This window comes from Macaca mulatta, chromosome 7 (assembly GCF_049350105.2).
Source record: "Macaca mulatta isolate MMU2019108-1 chromosome 7, T2T-MMU8v2.0, whole genome shotgun sequence".
Lineage (NCBI taxonomy): Eukaryota > Metazoa > Chordata > Mammalia > Primates > Cercopithecidae > Macaca > Macaca mulatta.
Window position 1 is genome coordinate 107,721,830 of NC_133412.1, and position 22,914 is coordinate 107,744,743.

At 45.1% G+C, this 22,914-nt stretch overlaps 1 protein-coding gene and 1 long non-coding RNA gene across 7 annotated transcripts in view; one reads left to right on the plus strand and one right to left on the minus strand.

The window, feature by feature from the left end:
• SNX6 (sorting nexin 6) overlaps positions 1-20,557 on the minus strand; it is a 73,136-nt gene extending 52,579 nt beyond the window's left edge. For 2 of the 6 annotated variants that reach the window (XM_077940889.1, XM_077940888.1), the window contains exons 1-4: positions 20,481-20,518; positions 20,277-20,324; positions 14,554-14,670; positions 1,087-1,191 (exon numbers count right to left, since the gene is read on the minus strand). Coding sequence is in view for 4 of the 6 variants with exons in the window: in XM_028851488.2 (XP_028707321.1) it covers positions 1,087-1,191; positions 20,277-20,324; positions 20,481-20,522 (195 nt within the window). In the remaining 2 variants the exon portion in view is untranslated. Of the gene's footprint in view, positions 1-1,086; positions 1,192-14,553; positions 14,671-20,276; positions 20,325-20,480 lie in introns of all 6 variants that reach the window. The other 4 variants (XM_028851488.2, XM_077940886.1, XM_028851487.2 and 1 more) reach the window with 2 other exon arrangements.
• Positions 6,604-16,397, plus strand: LOC144330207 (uncharacterized). The gene is made up of 2 exons (XR_013396167.1): positions 6,604-6,698; positions 15,922-16,397. It is a non-coding gene; the product is annotated as an uncharacterized LOC144330207 (long non-coding RNA).
• Positions 20,558-22,914: the final 2,357 nt, after the last annotated feature.

A 22,914-nucleotide genomic window follows, 5' to 3' on the forward strand; every position in this document is an offset into this window, starting at 1 on the left:
ACTGCAGCCTCAACCTCTCAGGCTCAAACAATCCTCCCACCTCAGTCTCCCAAGTAGCTGGGACTATAGGTACGAACCACCACACCTAGTTAATTTTATTTTTTGTAAAGATGAGGTCTCACTAAGATGCCCAGGCTGGTCTTGAACTCTTGGACTCAAGCGATCATCCTGCCTCGGCCTCCCAAAGTGCTGGGATTATAGGTACAAGCCACTGTGTCTGGCCTTAAAAAGTTTTTAATAAATATTTTCTATCATTTAAAAAAATTCATCTTATTTCAAGACCATCAGTGCCCTTTAAAGTCTATCATAAAACCTGAGATATCTGGACAAAATTATCTTCGGATTGTTGGGAAAGTAAGCTGACAGACTCTTATTATATTGTACTGCTACAGTTACTTAAAAGTTACGTTACTAGTGTATATTAAACTCACCTATTCAAACAAAGGAAAGAAATCTGCAATCTGAAAATGCACTCAAGAACTGAAATCTAATAACAATAATAATTTGTGCCTGGCCACTGTGGCTCATGCCTGTAATCCTAGCACTTTGGGAGGCCAAGTTGGGTGGATCACCTGAGGTCAGGAATTAGAGACCACCCTGACCAATATGGTGAAACCCCATCTCTACTAAAAATACAAAAATTAGCTGGGCGTGGTGGCTTGTGCCTGCAGTCCCAGCTACTTGGGAGGCTGAGACAGGAGAATTGCTTGAACCCAGGAGGCGGAGGTTGCAGTGAGTGAGCCAGGATCACACCACTGCACTCCAGCCTGGACGAAAGAGACTCCATCTCAAAAAAAATAGTAATAATAATCATTTGTAAGACAGTAATTTGACAGAAAGAACAATGAAATTGAAAGTAACAAGAATGATAAAAGATACTAATAAAAATTTGGAAAAAATTAAATTTGCCCTCTGTCTAGGTTCTGATTCTCAGAATATTAATCTAAAAAAAGTACATTTTCCTACACCTATTTATGTTAAAATAGTCTCTTTCCAATTATGTTTAAAATCCAAGTACCAGTCAACATATCACATACGTAGTATAATAAATGGCTAAAATAATAGAAAGTACAAAATCACATTTACCTTTGTGTGAACAGTGAATTTTACTTTATCCCGCTCACTAAGAGCATCAGAAATGTCCACCTGCAGCGCAGCATCACTTTGAAGATCTACATTTATTGCTTTAAGCTGGAAGAAGAAAACCAGTATCTTAATGAAAATCATGTGCTTTTATATAATTTTTTTCTCAGACAATACAAAAACAAAACAAAAATAACAAAAGATTAAGTCTAAAGAGGTACTCATGTCCATATAATATACATATTATATACATTTTGAAGCAGCTGCTTTGGGCAACGCTATTACCTTAATACTGTAGTATTCAATTCTAGAATTTTCATTTTATAGTATTCAACTATATTTTGCTTTACTTAAGTCACCGAGCTAATCATGATTAATTATAGTTTAGTTACAGTTTAATTCAAAAAGAAAACTCTTTTCAGTCAGATGTGATGTCTCATGTCTGTAATCCCAGCACTTTAGGAGGCTGAGGCAGGACTGACTGCGTCCAGGAATTCAAGACCACCCCGGGAAACATAACAAGACCCTGTCTCTACAAAAATTGAAAAAAAAAAAAAGAAAAAAAGAAAATAGCCAAATATGGTGGCACACATCTGTGGTCTCACTACATAGGAGGCTGAGGCAGGAGATGTGAGCAGTAATCATGCCACTGCACTTCAGCCTGGATAACGGAGCAAAACCATCTCAAAAAACAAAAAACAAAACAAAACAAAACAAAAAAACCAAAAAAAAAAAAACCTGTCTCAAAAAAACCCCAAAAAACCTATTTTCCAGAAAGTGGTCCATTTAAGTTCAAGTATTCTAAAATTAAGGAATGTGTCGTCTTGAAGCACAAGAAAAATAATAAAAAGACTATCAAACAACAAGTTTAACTCCTGCCTCTTTATATTCAGGAATATACAATGAAACTATCAAATATAATTAAATACATTAATGTAAAGTGCTAAGAAAAATACTAACATACAGTAAGTACTCAATAAATAACTCCATAAGCTACATTTGAAGAAATGAATATATTCCCTATATAGTGCTTCCACTTTCTCATCTGTAAGAAGACTCTTCTTGGCCAGGCGCGGTGGCTCAAGCCTGTAATCCCAGCACTTTGGGAGGCCGAGACGGGCGGATCACGAGGTCAGGAGATCGAGACCATCCTGGCTAACCCGGTGAAACCCCGTCTCTACTGAAAAATACAAAAAACTAGCCGGGCGAGGTGGCGGGCGCCTGTAGTCCCAGCTACTCGGGAGGCTGAGGCAGGAGAATGGCGTAAACCCGGGAGGCGGAGCTTGCAGTGAGCTGAGATCCGGCCACTGCACTCCAGCCTGGGCGACAGAGCGAGACTCCGTCTCAAAAAAAAAAAAAGAAGACTCTTCTTGTTTTAAATTTTTAAACTTCATGTTTTTCTTACTCTTTAAACAATAAATACTGTAACTTGTTTGGGTAATTTTGAGACTTAGGATAAGACTCAAAACACTAAAAGGTAAGTCTTAGCCAGCTGCAAAGACATGAAATAGACTGTTTCTTTTTTTTTTTTTTTTTTGAGATGGAGTCTTGCTCTGTCGCCCAGGCTGGAGTGCAATGGCCGGATCTCAGCTCACTGCAAGCTCCGCCTCCCGGGTTCACGCCATTCTCCTGCCTCAGCCTCCCAAGTAGCTGGGACTACAGGCGCCCGCCACCTCACCCGGCTAGTGTTTTGTATTTTTTTTTAGTAGAGACGGGGTTTCACCAGGTTAGCCAGGATGGTCTCGATCTCCTGACCTTGCGATCCGCCCATCTTGGCCTCCCAAAGTGCTGGGATTACAGGCTTGAGCCACCGCGCCCGGCGAAATAGACTGTTTCAAAGACAGTACTCTAGTTGTAAAACCTAGGACTTAGAGAATCTCACCTGGTCATTAGTATCTCAAATTTTAATTATATTGTAAATGAAAAAAATGCTGAATGCAAATGCAAAATTGTTTACTCAATGATTTCAAATATATATATGTGTATATATAAATTTTATTTTTTGTTTTTGAGACAGGGTCTCACTCTGTTACCCAGGTTGGAGTGCAGTGGTGATCTCTGTTCACTACAACCTCTCCCTCCCGGGTTCAAGTGATTCTCCCACCTCAGCCTCCTGAGAAGCTGGGATTATAGGCGTACACCCCCACATCCAGCTATTTTTTGTAGTTTCTGGTAGAGACAGGGTTTTGCCATGTTGGCCAGGCTGGTCTTGAACTCCTGACCTCAAGTGATCCGCCCACCTTGGTATTCAAATTGCTTGAGCTCAGGAATCTGAGACTAGCCTGGCCAACACAGAAAAACCCCATCTCTACAAAAAATACAAAAATTAGCCTGGCACATGTTGTACACCTGTAGTCCCAGCTACTTGGGAAGCTGAGGTGTGGGGAATGGCTTGAGCCCAAGAGGTGGAGGTTGCAGTGAACTGAGATCACACCACTGCACTCCAGCCTGGGCAACAGAGCCAAACCCTGTCTCAAAAAAAAAAAAAAAAAAAGGCGGGGGGGACGCCAGGTGCAGTGGCTCACACCTATAATCCCAGCACTTTGGGAGGCTGAGGCAGGTGTATCATGAGGTCAAGAGATTGAGACCATCCTGGCCAACATGGTGAAACCCCATCTCTACTAAAAATACCAAAATTAGCTGGACATGGTGGCGCGTGCCTGTAGTCCCAGCTACTTGGGAGGCGGAGGTTGCACAAAGTGGAGATCACGCCACTGCACTTCAGCCTAGTGACAGAGTGAGACTCCGTCTCAAAAAAAAAAAAAAAAAAAAAAAAATCTGTTTCCCTGTTTCCTTTTTTTTCTTTTTTTTTTTTTTGGAGACAGAGTCTTACTCTGTCGCCCAGGCTGGAGTGCAGTGGTGCAATCTTGGCTCACTGCGAGCTCCACCTCCCGGGTTCACATTCTTCTGCCTCAGTCTCCCGAGTAGCTGGTACTACAGGTGCCTGCCACCATTTTTTGTATTTTTTTTAGTAGAGACAGGGTTTCACTGTGTTAGCCAGGATGGTCTTGATCTCCTGATCTCGTGATCCACCCACCTCGGCCTCCCAAAGTGCTGGGATTACAGGCGTGAGCCACTGTGCCTGGCCTCCTTTTTTTCTTTAATCACATTCAGGCCTTTGTTTTTTGTTTTAAATAGAGACAGGGTCTCACTATGTCACCCAGGCTGATCTTGAACTCCTGAGCTCAGGCAATCCTTTCACCTTGGCTTCTCCAAGTGCTGGGATTACAGGTGTGAGCCACTGAGCCAGGCGAGGCCACTTTTAAGATGTTTATTGTGGTAGCTCCCTGGGAGGTATCTACATCCAAATTCCTGGGAGCTGTAAATGTTACCTTGTATGTCAATAAAGGACTAGGACTTTGCAGATGTCATTCAATTATGGATTTTGAGATGGGGATTTTGAGATTATCCTGGATTATCTAGGTGGGCCTTAAAGGCAATCAATCACATGTTATTTTTTGAGATGGAGTCTCACTTTGTCCCCCCAGGTTGGAGTGCAGTGGCCCCATCTTGGCTCACTACAACCTCCGCCTCCCATGTTCAAGCGATTTTCCGGCCTCAACCTCCCGAGTAGCTAGGACTACAGGCATGTACAACCAGGCCCAGCTAACTTCTGTATTTTTAGTAGAGATGGGGTTTTACCATGTTAGCCAGGCTGGTCTTCAACTCCTGACCTCAGGTGATCCACCCGCCTCAGCCTCCCAAAGTGCTGGGATTACAGGAATGAGCCACAACGCCGAGCCAGCACATTATCTATATACAAAAAGCAGAGGCCAGGTGCTGCCGGTGGCTCACGCCTGTAATCCCAGCACTTTGGGAGGCCAAGGCAGGTGGATTACCTGAGGTCAGGAGCTCGAGACCAGCCTGACCAACATGGAGAAGCCCCATCTCTACTAAAAATACAAAATTAGCCAAGTGTGGTGGCGCATGCCGATAATCCCAGCTACTCGGGAGGGTGAGGCAGGAGAGTGGTGTGAACCTGGGAGGCGGAGCTGGCAGTGAGTAGAGATGAGGCCACTGCACTCCAGCCTGGGCAAGAGTGAGACTCAGTATCAAAAAAAAAACTTTGACACAGAAAAAAATACTCCAATAACTAATGAGAAGGTCTTGTGACCATGGAGGCAGATTAGAGTACTGCAGCCACAAACCAAGGGCTGCTGCTGCTGGTAGCCACTGAAAGCTGGAGGAAGCAAGGAATCCTTCCCTCGAGCCTCTGGAGGGAGAGCTGGCCCTGCCAGCTTGACATCCTGACGTCAGCTCAGTGATACTGATTTCTGACTTCTGGCCTTCAGAACTGTGAGAGAATAATTTTATGTAGTTTTTTTTTTTTTTTGAGACGGAGTCTCGCTCTGCCGCCCAGGCTGGAGTGCAGTGGCGCGATCTCCGCTCACTGCAAGCTCTGCCTCCCGGGTTCACGCCATTCTACTGCCTCAGCCCCCAGAGTAGCTGGGACTACAGGCGCCCGTCACTACGCCCAGCTAGTTTTTCGTATTTTTAGTAGAGACAGGGTTTCACTGTGTTAGCCAGGATGGTCTCAATCTCCTAACCTTGTGATCCACCCGTCTCGGCCTCCCAAAGTGCTGGGATTATAGGCGTGAGCCACCGCACCCGGCCTAAATTTATGTAGTTTTAAGCCATCAAGTTTGTGGTAACTTGTTACAGCAGCCACAGGAAACTAGTTCATTTATCATACAGGTTTTAGAATAATAACTGCGGCATTTCTCCACTTCTTACGTTTTCATTGCTTAGTCTAGCATTTCCAAAACACACCTAGTAAGAATCAACCTGGTTGCTTGTTAAAAATACAGAATCTGGGGCCGGGTGTGGTGGCTCACGCCTGTAATACCAGCACTCTGGGAGGCTGAGGCAGGTGGATCACGAGGTCAGGAGTTCAAGACCAACGTGGCCAAGATGGTGAAACCCCGCCTCTTACTAAAAATACAAAAATTAGCTGGGCCTGGTGGCAGGCGCCTGTAATCCCAGCTACTCGGGAGGCTGAGGCAGCAGATTGCTTGAACGTGGGATGCGGAAATTGCAGTGAGTCAAGATGGCACCACTGCACTCCAGCCTAGGCGACAGAGTGAGACTCTGTCTCAAAAAAAAAAAAAAAAATCTGGCTGTGTGTGGCGCTCACACCTGTAATCTTAACACTGGGAGGCTGAGGCGATTGGATCACTTGAGCTCAGGAGTTCAAGACCAATTTAGGCAACATGGCAAAACCCTGTCTCTAAAAAAAAAAAACCGAAAACAATTAACAAGAACAAAAATTAGCCAAGGGTGGGATTACAGGTGTGAGATTTAGTGTTCATTACATAAAATGTACACAAATCATCTAGGCAGATTTTCTTCTCAGTTTAGCAAAAAGTCAATCATTTAGAGGGTTTTACTAAGGACAGGAGTCAAGCAAACAACTTGTGTTTCATAAAAATTTTTAAAATGTTATGTGTTTCATAAAAATTTAATTGGCTGGGCACGATGGCTCACGCCTGTCATCCCAGCACTTTGGGAGGCCGAAGCAGGAGGATCGCAAGGTTAGGAATTTGAGACTGGCCTGGCCAACATGGTGAAACCTTGTTTCTACTAAAAATACAAAAAAGAAAAAAAAAATTAGCCAGGTGTGGTGGTGGGCGCCTATAATCCCAGCTACTCAGGAGGCTGAGGCAGGAGAATTGCTTGAATCTGGGAGGCGGAGGTTGCAGTGAGCTGAGATCGCACCACTGCACTCCAGCCTGGTTGAGAGAGCACGACGTCTCAGGTAAAAAAAATTTAATCAACTTTCTGCAACTAGTGAGTTCAGTTTGAAGAAATTTCTAATTAGATTACATTCAATGGCTTAATCTTTTTCTGGGACAATAAACATTGGACTGTCTTCTGTCAGAGGCTGACTAGGTTAAACATTTGTGTCACTGGTCAAGAGAAAGATTATGACAAAAAAAAATAAAAATTAAGTAACATAAATGTAGTATCATTAGAAGAACAATTTAAAGACTTTGACCTGCTGTTCCATATATAATTACTTAGTAAAAGGCTAGGCACGGTAGCTTATGCCTGTAATCCCAGTACGTTGGGAGGCCAAGGCAGGACCACTTGTGGCCAGGAGTTCGAGACCAGCATGGGCAACACAGTGTGACCTTGTCTGCACAAAAAATTTTTAAATTAGCTGGCTGTAATGGTGCACATCTGTGGTCCCAGCTCCTCAGGAGGCTGAGGCTGCAGTGGGCTGTGATTGTCCCACTGCACTCCAGCCTGGGTGACGGAGTGAGACCCTGTCTCAAAAAAAAAAAAAAAAGACTTGGGCCAGGCACAGTAGCTCATGCCTGTAATCCCAGCACTTTGAGAGGCCAAGGTGGGTGGATCACAAGGTCAGGAGATCAAGATCATCCTGGCTAACACAGTGAAACCCCATCTCTACTAAAAATGCAAAAAATGAGCCAGGCGTAGTGGCAGGCACCTATAGTCCCAGGAACTTGGGAGGCTGAAGCAAGAGAATAGCTTGAACCCAGGAGACAGAGCTTGCAGTGAGCCGAGATTGCGCCACTGCACTCCAGCCTGGGGGACAGAGTAAGACTCTGTCTCAAAAAAAAAAAAAAAAAAAAAGACTTAGGAAGACATTCACTACTAGTTATTATACTGACTAGTGTACTATGAAGTATCTAGCTTAGAACATCCCTAAAAAGTCAGTTGTTCATATTTTGACAGAAAAAAAATGTAGAGAGATGGATGAGTGGATGGGATGGGGCAAAGAGGAAGGAAGAAAAGAAAGAAAATAACTTTGACTCTTACAATAGTATTCGAACTGATGTTACTTCAGCCCTTGCCCCTCATAAATTTATTCCCTACAGGGTCACCACTATGGTATCATTAAACTAGAAATCATTTCTCTGCTCAAAATCTAAGGAGTTTCCGCTTGAAGAAAAGCTGAATACCTTACAGTGGCCTACCAGGCACTATAAAATCTCCATCTGATATCATCTAATTTACCACTCCTCTGGCTCACTATAGTCCTGCCATATGGCCTCCTTTTTTGGGGGGGATGGAGTCTTGCTGTGTCGCCAAGGCTGGAGTACAGTGGTGCGATATTGGCTCACTGCAACCTCCGCCTCTCTGGTTCGAGTGATTTTCCTGCCTTAGCCTCCCTAGTAGCTGGAATTATAGACATGCGCCACCACGCCCAGCTAATTTTTGTATTTTTAGTAGAGATGGGGTTTCACCATGTTGGCCAGGCTGGTCTTGAACTCCCAACCTCAGGTGATCCACCCGCCTTGACCTCTCAAGTACTGGGATTATAGGCGTGAGCCACTGCACCCCACCCTCCTTGTTCTTTGAACACACAAACATGCTGCCGTCTCAGGGATTCTTTGCACCCGCTGGTTCCCTCTGCCTGGAACACTCTGCCCCCAGATATCTATCTGCACAGCTCACTTTCTTCAAGTCCTTACGTCTTCCTCAGGAAGGCCTTTCCTAGGCACCCTATCTAACAGTGCAGCTCAAACCATCCTCCCTTTCAGCCCAAAAATCCTTACTCCTCCCTCATTTTTCTTCATAATGCTTATTCAAAACCTAATATACTTTACTTTTTAAAAATGTCTTTTCATGACTGTAATTCACCTCCATGAAGACATAGGTTTTTATCTATTTTGTTCATTGCTATATTCCCAATAGAAGTTCTCAACAAATATTTGTGGAATGTAAAGGAGGGAAGAGGAAAGAAAGAAAGGTGGTAACCACAACTGGGCTGCAAAACTATTTTCAGGTAATTACAGTACAATCAATTAAAAACCCCATGATAGAAGCGAATTTGATTGGCCGGGTGCAGTGGCTCATGCCTGTAATTCCAACACTTTGGGAGGCCAAGGTGGGCGGATCACGAAGTTAGGAGTCCGAGACCAGCCTGGCCAACATGGTGAAACCCCATCTCTACTAAAAATACAAAAATTAGCTGGGTGCAGTGGTGTATGCCTGTAGCCCCTGCTACTCAGGAGGCTAAGGCAGAAGGATCACTTGAACCCAGGAGGTGGAGGTTGCAGTGAGCTGATATCATGCCATGGTACTTCAGCCTCGGTGACAGAACACAACTCTGTCTCAAAAAATATATAGATAGAATAAATATAAACACTTGACTCTCTAGGCAATACAGTAATATGCGGTTATTTAATAAACTTTTTTTGCAGCACTTATACGCAAACAACTGTCCCAGGTATTGCGGAAGATTTAAAGTGAGCAAAAAGCCCTGCCTTCAAGAAATCTGTTTGCAATGAGAAAGACAATCAACCTTATGTAATATAAAATTAACTGCTTCCTGCTTTCTCCCCACCACTTTTACCACATGTACAATGTAACCTCATCAACACCTCCAGTCCTGTGACCTTTCCATTTATTTCCAGTCTGTCGGCACTCCCTCTGCTTCACTCCTTTTCCAATCTACTCCGCAAATGCCATTCCAATACCTTTCCTGCTGGCCCCTTCAACTCTCACTGCTCTTTTACCATAGCTGGCTTACAAATTCCCATTCAGGATCTACTTATCTTTTATTTATTTATTTTTGTATAGAGACGAGGTCTCACTATGCTGCCCAAGCTAGATTTGAACTCCTGGGCTCAAGAGATCCTCCCACCTCAGCCTCCCAAATGCTGGGATTACAGGCATGAGCCACCTGGCCTCAAGATGAATATAATCTTCAACTTTTACATTTGGGCTGCTGAGTATGGCTACAGAAAAGTCACCATTGTTTGTACTGTTCCATTTCAAATTAACGGTCTCCAAATTGCAAATGCTCTTTTAAAACTACTCAGCAGTCCAGTCCTGTGCAACTTCACTCAGCTCCTCTTTTGATTTCCTGCAGCAACAATTCCAACTTTTACTACATTACACCCCACCCTCAACAAGTGAACTTGCCTCCTCCAGCCCAGAGAAATAAATGCCAGCAGCTGTTCATTCTCTCAGGCCCACCAACAAACCTTTTTACAAATAAATTTTGCCTTACAGCTGGTCATTGTGGGACACACTTGTAGTCCCAGCTACTTGGAAAGCTGAGGTGGGAGGATCACTTGAGGCCCAGGAGGTCAAGGCTGCAGTAAGCTGTGATGGTGTCACTGCATGCCAGCCTGAGCAACAGAGCAAGACCATGTCGAAAAACAAAAACAAAAACAAAATTCTTTACATGAGTACCTAATTTCCAAACCAATGATATTTTTCAGTCTGCTTGGCCTCTCTGCAGTATTCTGCGTTGGTATCATTCTGACCACTCCTTTCTTAAAACTATCTCAACTTTTAAAAAATCATTATTTTTAAAACTGGAGATGGGCCGGGCGCGGTGGCTCAAGCCTGTAATCCCAGCACTTTGGGAGGCCGAGACGGGCGGATCACGAGGTCAGGAGATCGAGACCATCCTGGCTAACACGGTGAAACCCCATCTCTACTAAAAAATACAAAAAAAAAAAAAAAACTAGCCGGGCGAGGTGGCGGGCGCCTATAGTCCCAGCTACTCGGGAGGCTGAGGCAGGAGAATGGCGTAAACCCAGGAGGCGGAGCTTGCAGTGAGCTGAGATCCGGCCACTGCACTCCAGCCTGGGCGACAGAGCCAGACTCCCTCTCAAAAAAAAAAAAAAAAAACTGGAGATGGGGCCAGGCGTGGTGGTCACGCCTATAATCTCAGCACTTTGGGAGGCTGAGGCAGGAGGATCACTTGAGGCCAGGAGTTTGAGACCAGCCTCAGCCGGGTGTGGTGGCTTAAGCCTGTAATCCCAGCACTTTGGGAGGCCAAGACGGGCAGATCACGAGGTCAGGAGATCGAGACCATCCTGGCTAACACGGTGAAACCCCGTCTCTACTAAAAAAATACAAAAAACTAGGCGGGTGCCTGTAGTCCCAGCTACTCGGGAGGCTGAGGCAGCGTAAACCCGGGAGGCGGAGCTTGCAGTGAGCTGAGATCCGGCCACTGCACTCCAGCGCGGGCGATGGAGCGAGTCTCCATCTCAAAAAAAAAAAAAAAAAAAAAAGAGACCAGCCTGGGCAACAAGGTGAAATCCTGTGTCTACTAAAAATACAAAAATTAGCTGGGCATGGTGGTACATGCCTGTAATCCCAGCTACTCAGGAGGCTGAGACACAAGAAACTGCTTGAATCCGGGAGGAAGAAGTTGCAGTGAGTCAAGATAGTGCTACTGCACTCCAACCTGGGTGATAAAGTGGGACTCTCCCTCAAAAAAAAAAAAAAAAAAAAAAGTGACGGGCATCTCACTCTGTCGCCCAGGCTGGAGTACAGTGGTACAATCTTAGCTCCCTACAGCCTTGAACTCCTGTGATCAAGCAATCTTCCTTCCTCAGCCTCCCAAGCAGCTAGCTAGGACCAAATGCATGTGTGACCACACCCTGCTAATTTTTAGTTTTTGTAGAGACAGGATATTTCTACATACCCCAGACTGGTTTCAAACTCCTGGGCTCAAGTGATCCTCTTGCCTCAGCCTCTCAGAGTGCTGGGATTATAGGCATGAGCCACTAACCCAGCTTCTCTCAACTTCTGAAGTCTCCTCTGATTCGCCTCCTATCCCTCTCAGCCCCATTAAGCAATCATCTTTGCTCTGGTCCTTAAATGCTGGTTTCCCTTGGGTGCTATCTAATGTTGCAAATATCAGCCATTCTCAACTAATAATTCCTAAGTAATTACATCTCCAATTCAGACCTTTTATTCTAAGTTCCCAATTTAATTTCAAGTTACCAACTAGACATAGCCATCTGGATGTATATGCTTATTAAACAATTCAGTGCCCTCAATGTATCAAGCACTGTCCTACATGTTAAGGAGACAGCAGTGAAGAGACACAATCCTCAACCTTACAGATCTTACATTCTAGTTTGGCAGGGGCAGGTTAGATGCCTCACAGGCACTTTAAATCCAACATACTTGGAACTAGACTTATGACCTAACCTCTAACCCTGCTCTTCCTATTTTCTCCTTCTCCCTTGCCCAGCCCATGTACTTACTTATTCAGTCACTATGTCCTGTCAATTCTATCTCCTAAACATCTCTTTACTACATCCCTTCCTTCATCCCTCTTCCACTGCCTTAGTTCTACCTTTGTCATTTCTCATCTGGACTGTTGCATTAGCCTGTTAACTGGTTTCTTTGCTTTCTGAAAGGAAGCATCAATCTATCCTCTATATTAGAATAATCTACAATGATATTTTCACCTGGAAATATCTTTCCTCTTTTTTTTTTTTGAGATGGAGTTTTGCTCCTGTCGCCCAGGCTGGAGTATAGTGGCATGATCTTGGCTCACTGCTGCCTCTGCCTCTTGGGTTCAAGCGATTCTCCTACCTCAGTTTCCCTAGTAGCTGGGATTACAGGCACCCACCACCACACCTGGCTAATTTTTTTTTTGTACTTTTAGTATAGATGGGGTTTCGTCACGTTGGCCAGGCTGGTGTTGAACTCCTTACCTCAGGTGATCTGCCCACCTCGGCCTCCCAAAGTGCTGGGATTACAGGCATGAGCTACTGCACCTGGCCTGGGCATGTCTTTCCTAGCTTAAAATCCCTCAGTACTTCCCACTGCCTGGAGTCTTTCACTATGCACTTTATACTCTGTCCATACTGGCTGCATGTACCTTTGCAACCTCTGCTCCAGTAAGAACAAGTGCTCTAGGAGGAACCAAATTACCAACACATGCCATCCTCCCCGTTGGAAAGCAGACCAATAGCACAGTGGTTAAAAGCCAGGCCCTAAAGCTAGACTGCCTATTTGACCACAGCTCCTACTGGCTTTTGACTTTGGGCAAGTTATTTAATGTCTCTGCAACTCAGTTTTCCTTTCCCGAATAGGAATAACAGTAGGTGTATTTCATAGGGATTTGAGAATTGAGTTAATACATGGAAAGTGCCTGACATACAGTGAATGCTATGTAAATGTGTAACTATCATTATGTCTTTACTACTACCCTTTCCCCTAAAGTTGAACACTTTACTTTGAACTCCCATACACTTTATTTCAAGGGATTATAACTCTATCTCCTTCACTATACTGTGATGGTCTCAGGGAAGGAACTTTGTCTTATTCACCTTTTTAGTCCTCAGCCAACATAATATATGTCACATTTTTATGTGAAATAACTATCAATAAATGTGGAATGTGTTTAAGCTAAAAAGTGTGCAGGTGCAAAACAAAATGCAAGCATCTGGGCCAAATTCAAGTTGAATTTCAAGTGAAAGAAAAGGTGAGGGGAAAATAAAACACTGAAATGCATGCATAAAACAGACAGTCAAGTGTAGAGGTGCTTGGGCAATGGGGAATAGACTAGAATATGGGGGAAGAGATATTGAGAAATGAAGCCGGTCAGAAAAGGTTATAAACAGAGTTTAATGTTAGCCTAAGGAGTTTGGACCTTACCCCCAAAAAAACTGGGGTCCAAGGAAGTCCTTTTCACTAATGGTGCTATATGGTTTAATCATTTCAGTAATATAAGTAATTTGAAGACTGAATTGGAGGTAGAAAGACTAAAGACAGAGACTAAGGATAGGTACTGCTACAGTCCAAGTAAGAAGTAGCAAGGAGTTTAAATGGGACCATGCACATGAAAGATGGGGTAAACAACATTTCCAAGGTGAAATTAACTGGCCGCAATGACTGTTCTGATATAAAATGAAGGATATGACTCAGAGGTTTCTTGCCGGCATAACTGGAAAGTGATGCTATTAACGAAGATAAGGAATACAGAGGTAGGAACAAGGCTAGAAGTACAGGAGAACGAGTAGTTACTCTACCTAAAGTAATTCTTGAAAACAATAAACATATTATTTAGAATTGAAATCAAGTGCAAAGAGAATCATGCCATCACTCTGGCATGCACTGTTCTTATTTAACAAGCACATCAGAAAAAAATGTGTCCAATTCAAAGGGCTCATTTGTTTACCAAATAATATGTTACTGTCCTTTATTTGAGGGAGAAAAACCTATTATATAGAGGTAGGGCTAAAGAGATGAAAATGTGGCCAATATTTTTCAACACTATGTAGTCTTGAAGCCTGTTTTTTAAATTTCTCACAAAACAGTATTTTCCTTTTTTTTTATTATTATTTTTTTTGAGACAGTTTCGCTCTTGTCGCCCAAGCTGGAGTACAATGGCAAGGTCTTGGCTCACCGCAACCTCTGCCTCCTGGATTCAGGTGATTATCCCGTCTCAGCCTCCCAAGTAGCTGGAATTACAGGCACCAGCCATCACACGCGGCTAATTTTTGTATTTTTAGTAGAGATGGGGTTTCACCATGTTGGCCAGGAGGGTCTTTAACTCCTGACCTCAGGTGATCTGCCCATCTTGGCCTCCCAAAGTGCTGGGATTACAAGCATAAGACACTGTGCCTGGTCAAAACAATGTTTTCTTAGGGCGCTGAGATTCTGTTCTAAGCAAAACATCATGATGAAAATGTGCGGCTACTTAAAGATTTATTTAAAAACACTGACTTTAATTTTGTTTACCTGTAGCCAGACGTGGTGGCTCACGCCTGTAATCCCAGCACTTTGGGAGGCCAAGGCAGGTGGATCATGAGGTCAAGAGATCGAGACCATCCTGGCCAACATGGTGAAACCTCGTCTCTAATAAAAATACAAAAATTAGCTGGGCGTGGTGGCGAGTGCCTGTAGTACCAGCTACTCAGGAGTCTGAGGCAGAATAGCTTGAACCTGGGAGGCAGAGGTTGCAGTGAGTCAAGGTCGCATCACTGCACTCCAGCCTAGCAACAATGCAAGACTGTGTCTAGAAAAAAAAAAAGGGCCGGCGTGGTGGCTCACACCTGTAATCCCAGCACTTTGGGAGGCCAAGGCAGGCAGATCACGAGGTCAGGAGATCGAGGCCATCCTGGCTAACATGGTGAAACCCTGTCTCTACTAAAAATACAAAAAATTAGCAGGGCGTGGTGGCGGGTGCCTGTAGTCCCAGCTACTCAGGAGGCTGAGGCAGGAGAATGGCATGAACCCAGGAGGCAGAGGTTGCAGTGAGCCAAGATCGTGCCACTGCACTCCGGCCTGGGCGACAGAGCGAGACTCTGTCTGAGAAAAAAAAAAAAAAAAAAAATTGCTTACTGCTTTACATGAAATGCTAGTTATCATTTTTGAATGTTCTGCCCCCTTTGCAACTCGTATCAATATGTACTTCATGCTTTTTCTCTATCAAGACGCCCTTTTCTTTTTGAGACAGAGTCTTGTACTGTTGCCCAGGTGGGAGTGCAATGGCATGCTCTCAGCTCACTGCAATCTCCACCTCCTGGGTTCCAGTGATTCTCCTGCCTCAGCTTCCCAAGTAGCTGGGATTACAGCTACCCGCCACCACGCCCGGCTAATTTTTTGTATTTTTAGTAGGGACAGGGCTTCACCATGTTGGTCAGGCTGGTCTCGAACTCCTGACCTCGTGATCCACCCGCCTCCGCCTCACAAAGTGCTGGGATTACAGGGGTGAGCCACTGTGACCCGCCAAGACTCCCTTTCTTAAAAGGCTCAACAAGATGATCTAAACTAAAAATGCAATGCCTAAAAGTTCTAATTATGGCAATCTATTTCTATCAGGACAAACACAATGTAAGGAAATTTAAACAGGCCAGATATTTCTGTTTCTAAAATGAGGAAATAGCAGGATAACTTTGTGCAGCAGTAATCAAATTTCAGTCACAAACAGAAACTCCTTGGGCACTCGTTAAATAAGCAGTTATCGTCCGGGCGCGGTGGCTCACGCCTGTAGTCCCAGCACTTTGGGAGGCCGAGGCGGGCAGATCACCTGAGGTCAGGAGTTCGAGACCCGCCTGGCCAATATGGTGAAACCCTGTCTCTATTAAAAAAAACAAAATTAGCCAGGTGTGGTGGTGGGCGCCTATAATCCCAGCTACTCAGGAGACTGAGGCAGGAGAATCGCCTGCACCTGGGAGGTGGAGGCTGCAGTGAGCCAAGATCGTGCCATTGCACTACAGCCTGGGCGACAGGAGTGAAACTCCCTCTAAAAAAAAAAAAAAATTATCAGCTGGGCACAGTGGCTTAGGCCTATACTCCCAGCACTTTGGCAGGCCAAGGCAGGTGGATCACCTGAGGTCAGGAGTTCAAGACGTGCCTGATCAATATGGTGAAAACCCTGTCTCTACTAAAAATACAAAAATTAGCTGGGTGTGGTAGCATGTGCCTGTAGTCCCAGCTACTCAGGAGACTGAGACAGGAGAACTGGTTGAACCTGAAGGCAGACGCTGCAGTGAGCCGAGATCATGCCACTGCACTCCAGCCTGGGTGACAGAGCGAGACCCTGTCTCAAAAAAATTAAAAAAAAAAAACAAACAAAAAAATGCAGTTATCTGCCCTTATGTAGAGGTGGGGCTGAAGAGATCAAACTGTGACCAACAGTTTTCAATACTGTGTATTCCCTACCCTAAGAAATGCTGATTTAGTGAGGAGGTGACAGCCAGAAACTTTCATTTTGATTTTCAAACGACCCAGGTAATTCTAAGGCAAGTATTTCAAGGCCACTTTGAGAAACCTGTGCAGTGGCTCTGATATCAGAAATGTGGTTTAAAGTCCAGCTCTCCCACTCATTGCTGTGTGACCTCAGACCACTAACTTAGTTTCTCTGAAGTTCAGATTTCTCATTAGAAAAAGGGGGATACTAAAGGCTAGAGAGGGATGATGAAATATAATGAAATATAATGAAACAATGATTATGCTGTGCCCACCTGTAATTATATAATTATTATGATTCACTCAGTTCCATGGGACAAAAATAAGGAAGAACTGGGCAAGTGTACATATCCATCCTGATGTTCCAAAAGTGTTCTAATTCATGTTTTTTTTCCATTTCCATATTAAAATTTTCATCTACAGGATTCTATAAGAACATCTCCGTCAGGCATGCTCTTTTGTTTTCCTCTTCAATTTTGTAATACACAAAAAAGTTTCTGGGGCCAGGTGTGGTGGCTCACGCCAGTAATCCCAGCACTTTGGGAGGCCAAGCAAGCAGATCACAAGGTCAAGAAATCGAGACCATCCTAAGCAACACGGTGAAACCCCGCCTCTACTAAAAAAAAAAAAAAAAAAAAAAAATGCAAAAACTTAGCCGGGCATGGTCACGGACTCCTGTAGTCCCAGCTACTCAGGAGGCTGAGGCAGGAGAATGGCATGAACTTGGGAGGCAGAGCTTGCAGCGAGCTGAGATGGCGCCACTGCACTCCAGCCTGGGCAACAGAGCAAGACTCTGTCTCAAAAAAAAAAAAAAAAAAGAAAAAGAAAAAGTTTCTGGACAAATTACTTAAGTGCTTCCAGATCCATGAGCAAATCTTCCTGAAGGCATAAAGCCATGAACACAAATATTCCCCAAAAGATACTTTTCACATCATCGACATACTCAAAAATTAATATTTTTATTTTTACTGAACATTATTAGTAAGATCCTTCAAGAAAGCAAATTCTGTTTGCTTGTGCTAGTAGACCCCAAAAATAGGACACAAAGTTATCTAAATATAAAGGTCATATGCTTTATATTTAGAAAAATCAGTTTAATTGTGCTCTAATCAACTCCTCTCACTTCATTAAGTAACTCTGCTAGTTTCCCCTATTTTAAAATCCAGAATACAATTTAAAAAATTTTTTTAGAGACATGATCTCACTGTGTCACCCAGGCCCTCTCAAGCCATAGCTCACTGTTCTTAAGCTCTCAGTCTCTCAAATAGCTAGAACTATAGGCATATACCACCAAGCTTGCCTAAGTTCAAAAAAAAAATTGTTGTTGTTTTTTTTTTGAGATGGAGTTTTGCTCTTGTTGCCCAGGCTGGAGTGCAATGGCGCAACCTCGGCTCACTGCAACCTCCACCTCCCAGGTTCAAGTGATTCTCCTGCCTCAGCCTCCGGAGTAACTGGAATTACAGGCATGCACCACCATGCCCAGCTAATTTTTGTATTTTTAGTAGAGATGGGGTTTCACCATGTTGGTCAGGCTGGTCTCAAACTCCTGACCTCAGGTGATCCACTCGCTTTGGCCTTCTAAAGTGCTGGGATTACAGGCTGAGCCACCACATCCGATCTTAAAAATTTTAGGTAGAGTTGGGGTGTTGCTATGTTGCTCAGGCTGATCTTGAATTCCTGCCTCAAACAATCCTCTTGCCTTGGCCTCCCAAAATGCTGGGATTACAGGTGTGAGCCATTGTGCCTGGCCAAAACTAAAAATCTTAGAAACAACCAGTAATTCCATATGATGCTTTTGCTTTAACCTGAAATTCTAAATAATGTCTTTGTTTACACTGAGAATTTAATTTATAAAGTATGCAGCACCTTCTCCATCTTTCCTACTATTTAAAAGTTCGGTTGGGCACGGTGACTCATGCCTATAATCTCAGCACTTTGGAAGGCAGAGGCAAGAGGCCCACTTGAGCCCAGGAGTTTGACACTGGCCTGGGCAACATGGTGAGACCCTGTCTCCATAAAAACAAACGAACAGGCCGGGTGCGGTGGCTCACGCCTCTAATCCCAGCACTTTGGGAGGCCGAGGCGGGTGGATCACGAGGTCAGGGGATCGAGACCATCCTGGCTAACACGGTGAAACCCCGTCTCTACTAAAAATACAAAAAATTAGCCGGGCGTGGTGGAGGGCGCCTGTAGTCCCAGCTACACTCGGTCGGCAGAGGCAGGAGAATGGCGTGAACTCGGGAGGCGGAGCTAGCAGTGAGCCAAGATAGTGCCACTGCACTCCAGTCTGGGTGACAGAGCAAGACTCCGTCTCAAAAAACAAACCACAAACAAAAACCTAGCTAGGCATGGTGGCCCATGCCAGTAGTCCCAGCTACTTGGGAGGCTGAGGTGGGAGGATCACTTAAACCCAGGAGGTAAAGGCTGCAGTGAGCTATAACCATGCCACTGCACTCCAGCCTGGGCAACAAAGGGAGATACTGTCTCATAAAACCAAATAAATAAATAAAAGCTTTATAAAAGTCATCAGTTCATACTAACTACCTAATTTGTTATTACAAACAGCAATAACATCCCACAATATTTTATCACCTACCAAATATGCACTAACAGATGTCTCTTTCACATTAAGACGGCTAAGAAAAAGCAAAAGGGAAAACTGAAGGGCAGGCTGTGAAATGTGAAGGAACCACGAAACCTTGATGAATAGTAATTATCATATATCAACATTTTCCAAGTGCTCACTTGTACAAGGGACTATAAAGATAACCACCCTTCAGCCAAGAAAAAAGGGAGTGGAGAGAGGGGTGGAAGGGAGGAATCAGAGACCGGAAGGCTCTTTCTGAAGTAGAATGCAACTAACCTCAGAACACCGAGAGTAGAATGGAGGTTATCAAAGGCCTGGCGGGGTGTGTATGTGGGGGGTGGGGGGGTGGAGCATAGATGTTGGTCAAAGGGTACAGACTTGAAATTTGCTTAGATCTCAAATGTTCTCACACACAAAAAAAACTGGTAACTAGGTGAGGCAGTGGATATGTTAGGTTGATTGTGGTACTCATTTCACAATGTATTGGTGTATTAAAATATAATGTATATCTTAAGTATATACAATTATCAATAGTATTTTTCAATATACCTCAAAGAAGCTAAGGGAGAATAAAACACCAAGGAAATCCTGCCAAAGACAGGATTCGTTGGATATTAGAAAAAGTAAAGATACCGTGGGCTACCCGCACTTTGTATAATCTAGTAGGGCACTGGACAGGAGTTGATTCGGCTACTGTAAAAATCTTTGCAAAATGGTAATGTAGACTACACCGGTACTATTTGAGAGACAGAGAGAAGGGTGGGCGGGAGCAAGTTCGAGATGTCAACACCGGGTGAAAATTGAGGGTGCCGCCGGAAGGTCCGAGAATGGGTTTTCATGGCCCTAAAGTGGTGAGGGAGGGTGGGGGCGTTCCAGCTCCCGCCTCCACTTCCACTTCCCCACCTGCACCCCGCCCTGGGTGGGAGTGGAGGTCCATCAGAAGGCCCGAACCAGCGGCGGGGAACAAGAAAGCAGACGCGGGTCCCCGGGAATCGGAACCGAGCGGCCCCCAGGGAGGAAGGGCTGCAGGAGGGTGGGGCGCGGTGCAGCGAGGAAACCGAAAGGAGGACTACGGAGAGGGAGTGCGGCGCGGCCGGGGACCCCTCCCCGTACCACACCCGTGGACCCAGGATGGGGAGGGAGGGTGGCAGGGTTCCGCGAGCGAAACGGAGGCAGAACTTACTCCGCGGTCCTCTTCTGAGAGGAAGTCCGGGCCGTCGTCCAGGCCTTCCTGCGGGGTCGGCGGGCCCGACGCGCCGGAGAAAAGGATGGGATGGGGGAGACACAAAGGGAGACATTAGTGCCAGGCTGGCGCGGTCCCCGCGCCCGCCCCGCGCCCGCCGCCCCCACCGCGCTCCCGGGGCTCGGCGCCGCGGAGAACACCCACCATCATGGCTGCTCCGAGGCTAGGGCCAGCGCAGGCGCGCATCCCCCTGCTGCCCGCGGGAGCCGGCGGCAGCGAGCGGGGCGGGGCGGGGCGAGGCGGAGGCGGAGGGGCGGGACCTAAGGGCGGTCCCGCCCCGTCCCCGGCGCTGAAAGCTGGAGTCCGTGAGCAAGGAAGGGTAACAGGGCCCTCCGCCCAAGGTCAAGGCACTGAAGTCGGGAGATCCTGAGGACCCAGACCTCATGGCTGGGAGCACCTCGCTGCTGGCGGGCTCTGACCAGGGAAGGGCCGAAGGCCACGCAGGGATTTCTCCAGTAGCCCTGCCCCGAGGGCTCCAGCGAAAAAACGAAGCAGGCGCCCTCCGGAAGCCACAATACATCATCTAGTCTTTGTATTATGCCACACGATAATTAATCACAATAATATTTTGCCTATGGAAGTTGCTGGAAACAAGGACCTTCACAGAGTCAGTAATCAGGGACTATAATCAAGCTTTTATTGCTGGCGAGGTAATAACTACCTCAGAGTTTGGGGGCACTAATGGTTGCGAACTACAAAAATGAGCTGTTTTCATTACAAGAATATTCCTTTCCTTTGTTCGAAGAAATTTCCCCACAGCTACTCTAACTGTCCAGGTGGTTAGTATCACACGGGATCCACATTTCAAATAACAGGAGAAAATCATTCTTAATCCTAGAATCCACACGTTCCTGAGCTTGCATTCAGTTAAGGAATGGCATCTTCAGATGTTCAGACCAGAAACCCTTAACCCATTGAAATCCGTACTCTAGGATTACGCTGTGGCCCACATCTGTAATCCCAGCACATTCGGAGGCCAGGGTGGGCAGATCACCTGAGGTCAGAAGTTCGAGATCATCTTGGCCAACATGGTGAAACCCCGTCTCTACTAAAAATACAAAAATTAGCCGGGTGTGGTGGCGTGCGCCTGTAATCCCAGCTACTCGGGAGGCTGAGGCAGGAGAACCACTTGAACTCGGGAGGCAGAGGTTGCAGTGAGCTAAGATTGTACCACTGCACTCCAGCCTGGGCAACAGAGCAAGACTCTGTCTCAAAAAAGAAAAAAAGAAATCCTTACTCTCCCTTACTTCTCATATCCAACCAAATCCTATGGCTTCTGCAATTGATTGTCTTCCATACCTCTTTAATTAGTCAAATTTTTCCAATTCTCACAGCAATTACCATCAACTCTTGTCTAGACTTTTGCAATACTCTCCTGACTCTACTATTTTCCATCACTCTCTCCTATTTTACACACTGCTGCGAGTGTTCCTCCTGAAACACAGATATTGATGATTATGCTATTACCCTGTTCAGTAATCTTTACAAGCCCCCATGATTCAGTTCCTCAGCCTACGATTTCAAGCCTTCTACATTTGAATCCCTCTCTACTCTGCCAGGCCCTCCATCCTATTTTATTGAAGTGAAGCTCTGAAAACAATATTAAACTTAACTGATATTTTGGCTGGGCGCAGTGGCTCACACCTGTAATCCCAGCACTTTGGAAGGCCAAGGAGGGGTGGATCACCTGAGGTCAGGAGTTCAAGACTAGCCTGGCCAACATGGTGAAACCTCATCTCTACTAAAAATACAAAAATTAGCTGGGTGAGGTGGTGCGTGCCTGTAATCCCAGCTGCCAGGGAGGCCGAGGCAGGAAGATTGCTTGAACTCAGAAGGCAGAGATTTCAGTGAGCCGAGATCATGCCACCACACTCCAGACTGGGTGACAGAGTGAGACTGCGTCTCAAAAAGAAAATAAATAAAAATTAAAAATTAAAAAAACACTCAACTGGTATTTTCATAAGAACTTCTAGCTTTCATTTTGTATGTAAGGAGAACTGAAGTATAGAGAGGTTAAGTTACTGCTCCAACAAAGGTTACTCTACAAAATGGGGGGTGAAAGGGACTTTATTTTTTGTCTTTTGTTTCTTGTTTCCCACTGCATTGCGGTGACTACTAAAGTAGTCTTTTTCACTGGGAGTCATGAGGCATCATGTGGCGTCATTGTAGAGTGATGAAGTGTCAGGAGGAATGTTCCAGTAATTTGCTACTGATTAAAAGTGCCACTATTTCCTATCGGTTTGGTTTTAGATTAAAGGTAATGTCTGTAAAGCTCTTCCTAGGTGGAGAGAAAGAAGTGGAGCTACAATAAATTAGAGGGATTTACATATAACTTATAGGAAGGCCAAGTGCATCCTTGTGGACAAAAGTTGAGAAGTGCCACAGAGAACCACCTGAAATGCCTCCTATCATTAACCAAGAGTTTTAAATTTCAACATTTAAATAAAGTCCAGCCTGGGCATGGTGACTCACCCCTGTAATCCTAGCACACTGGGAGGCTGAGGTGGGAGGATTGCTTGAGCCTGGGTGTTGAAGACCAGCCTGGGCAACATGGCAAAACCCTATCTCTACAAAAAAT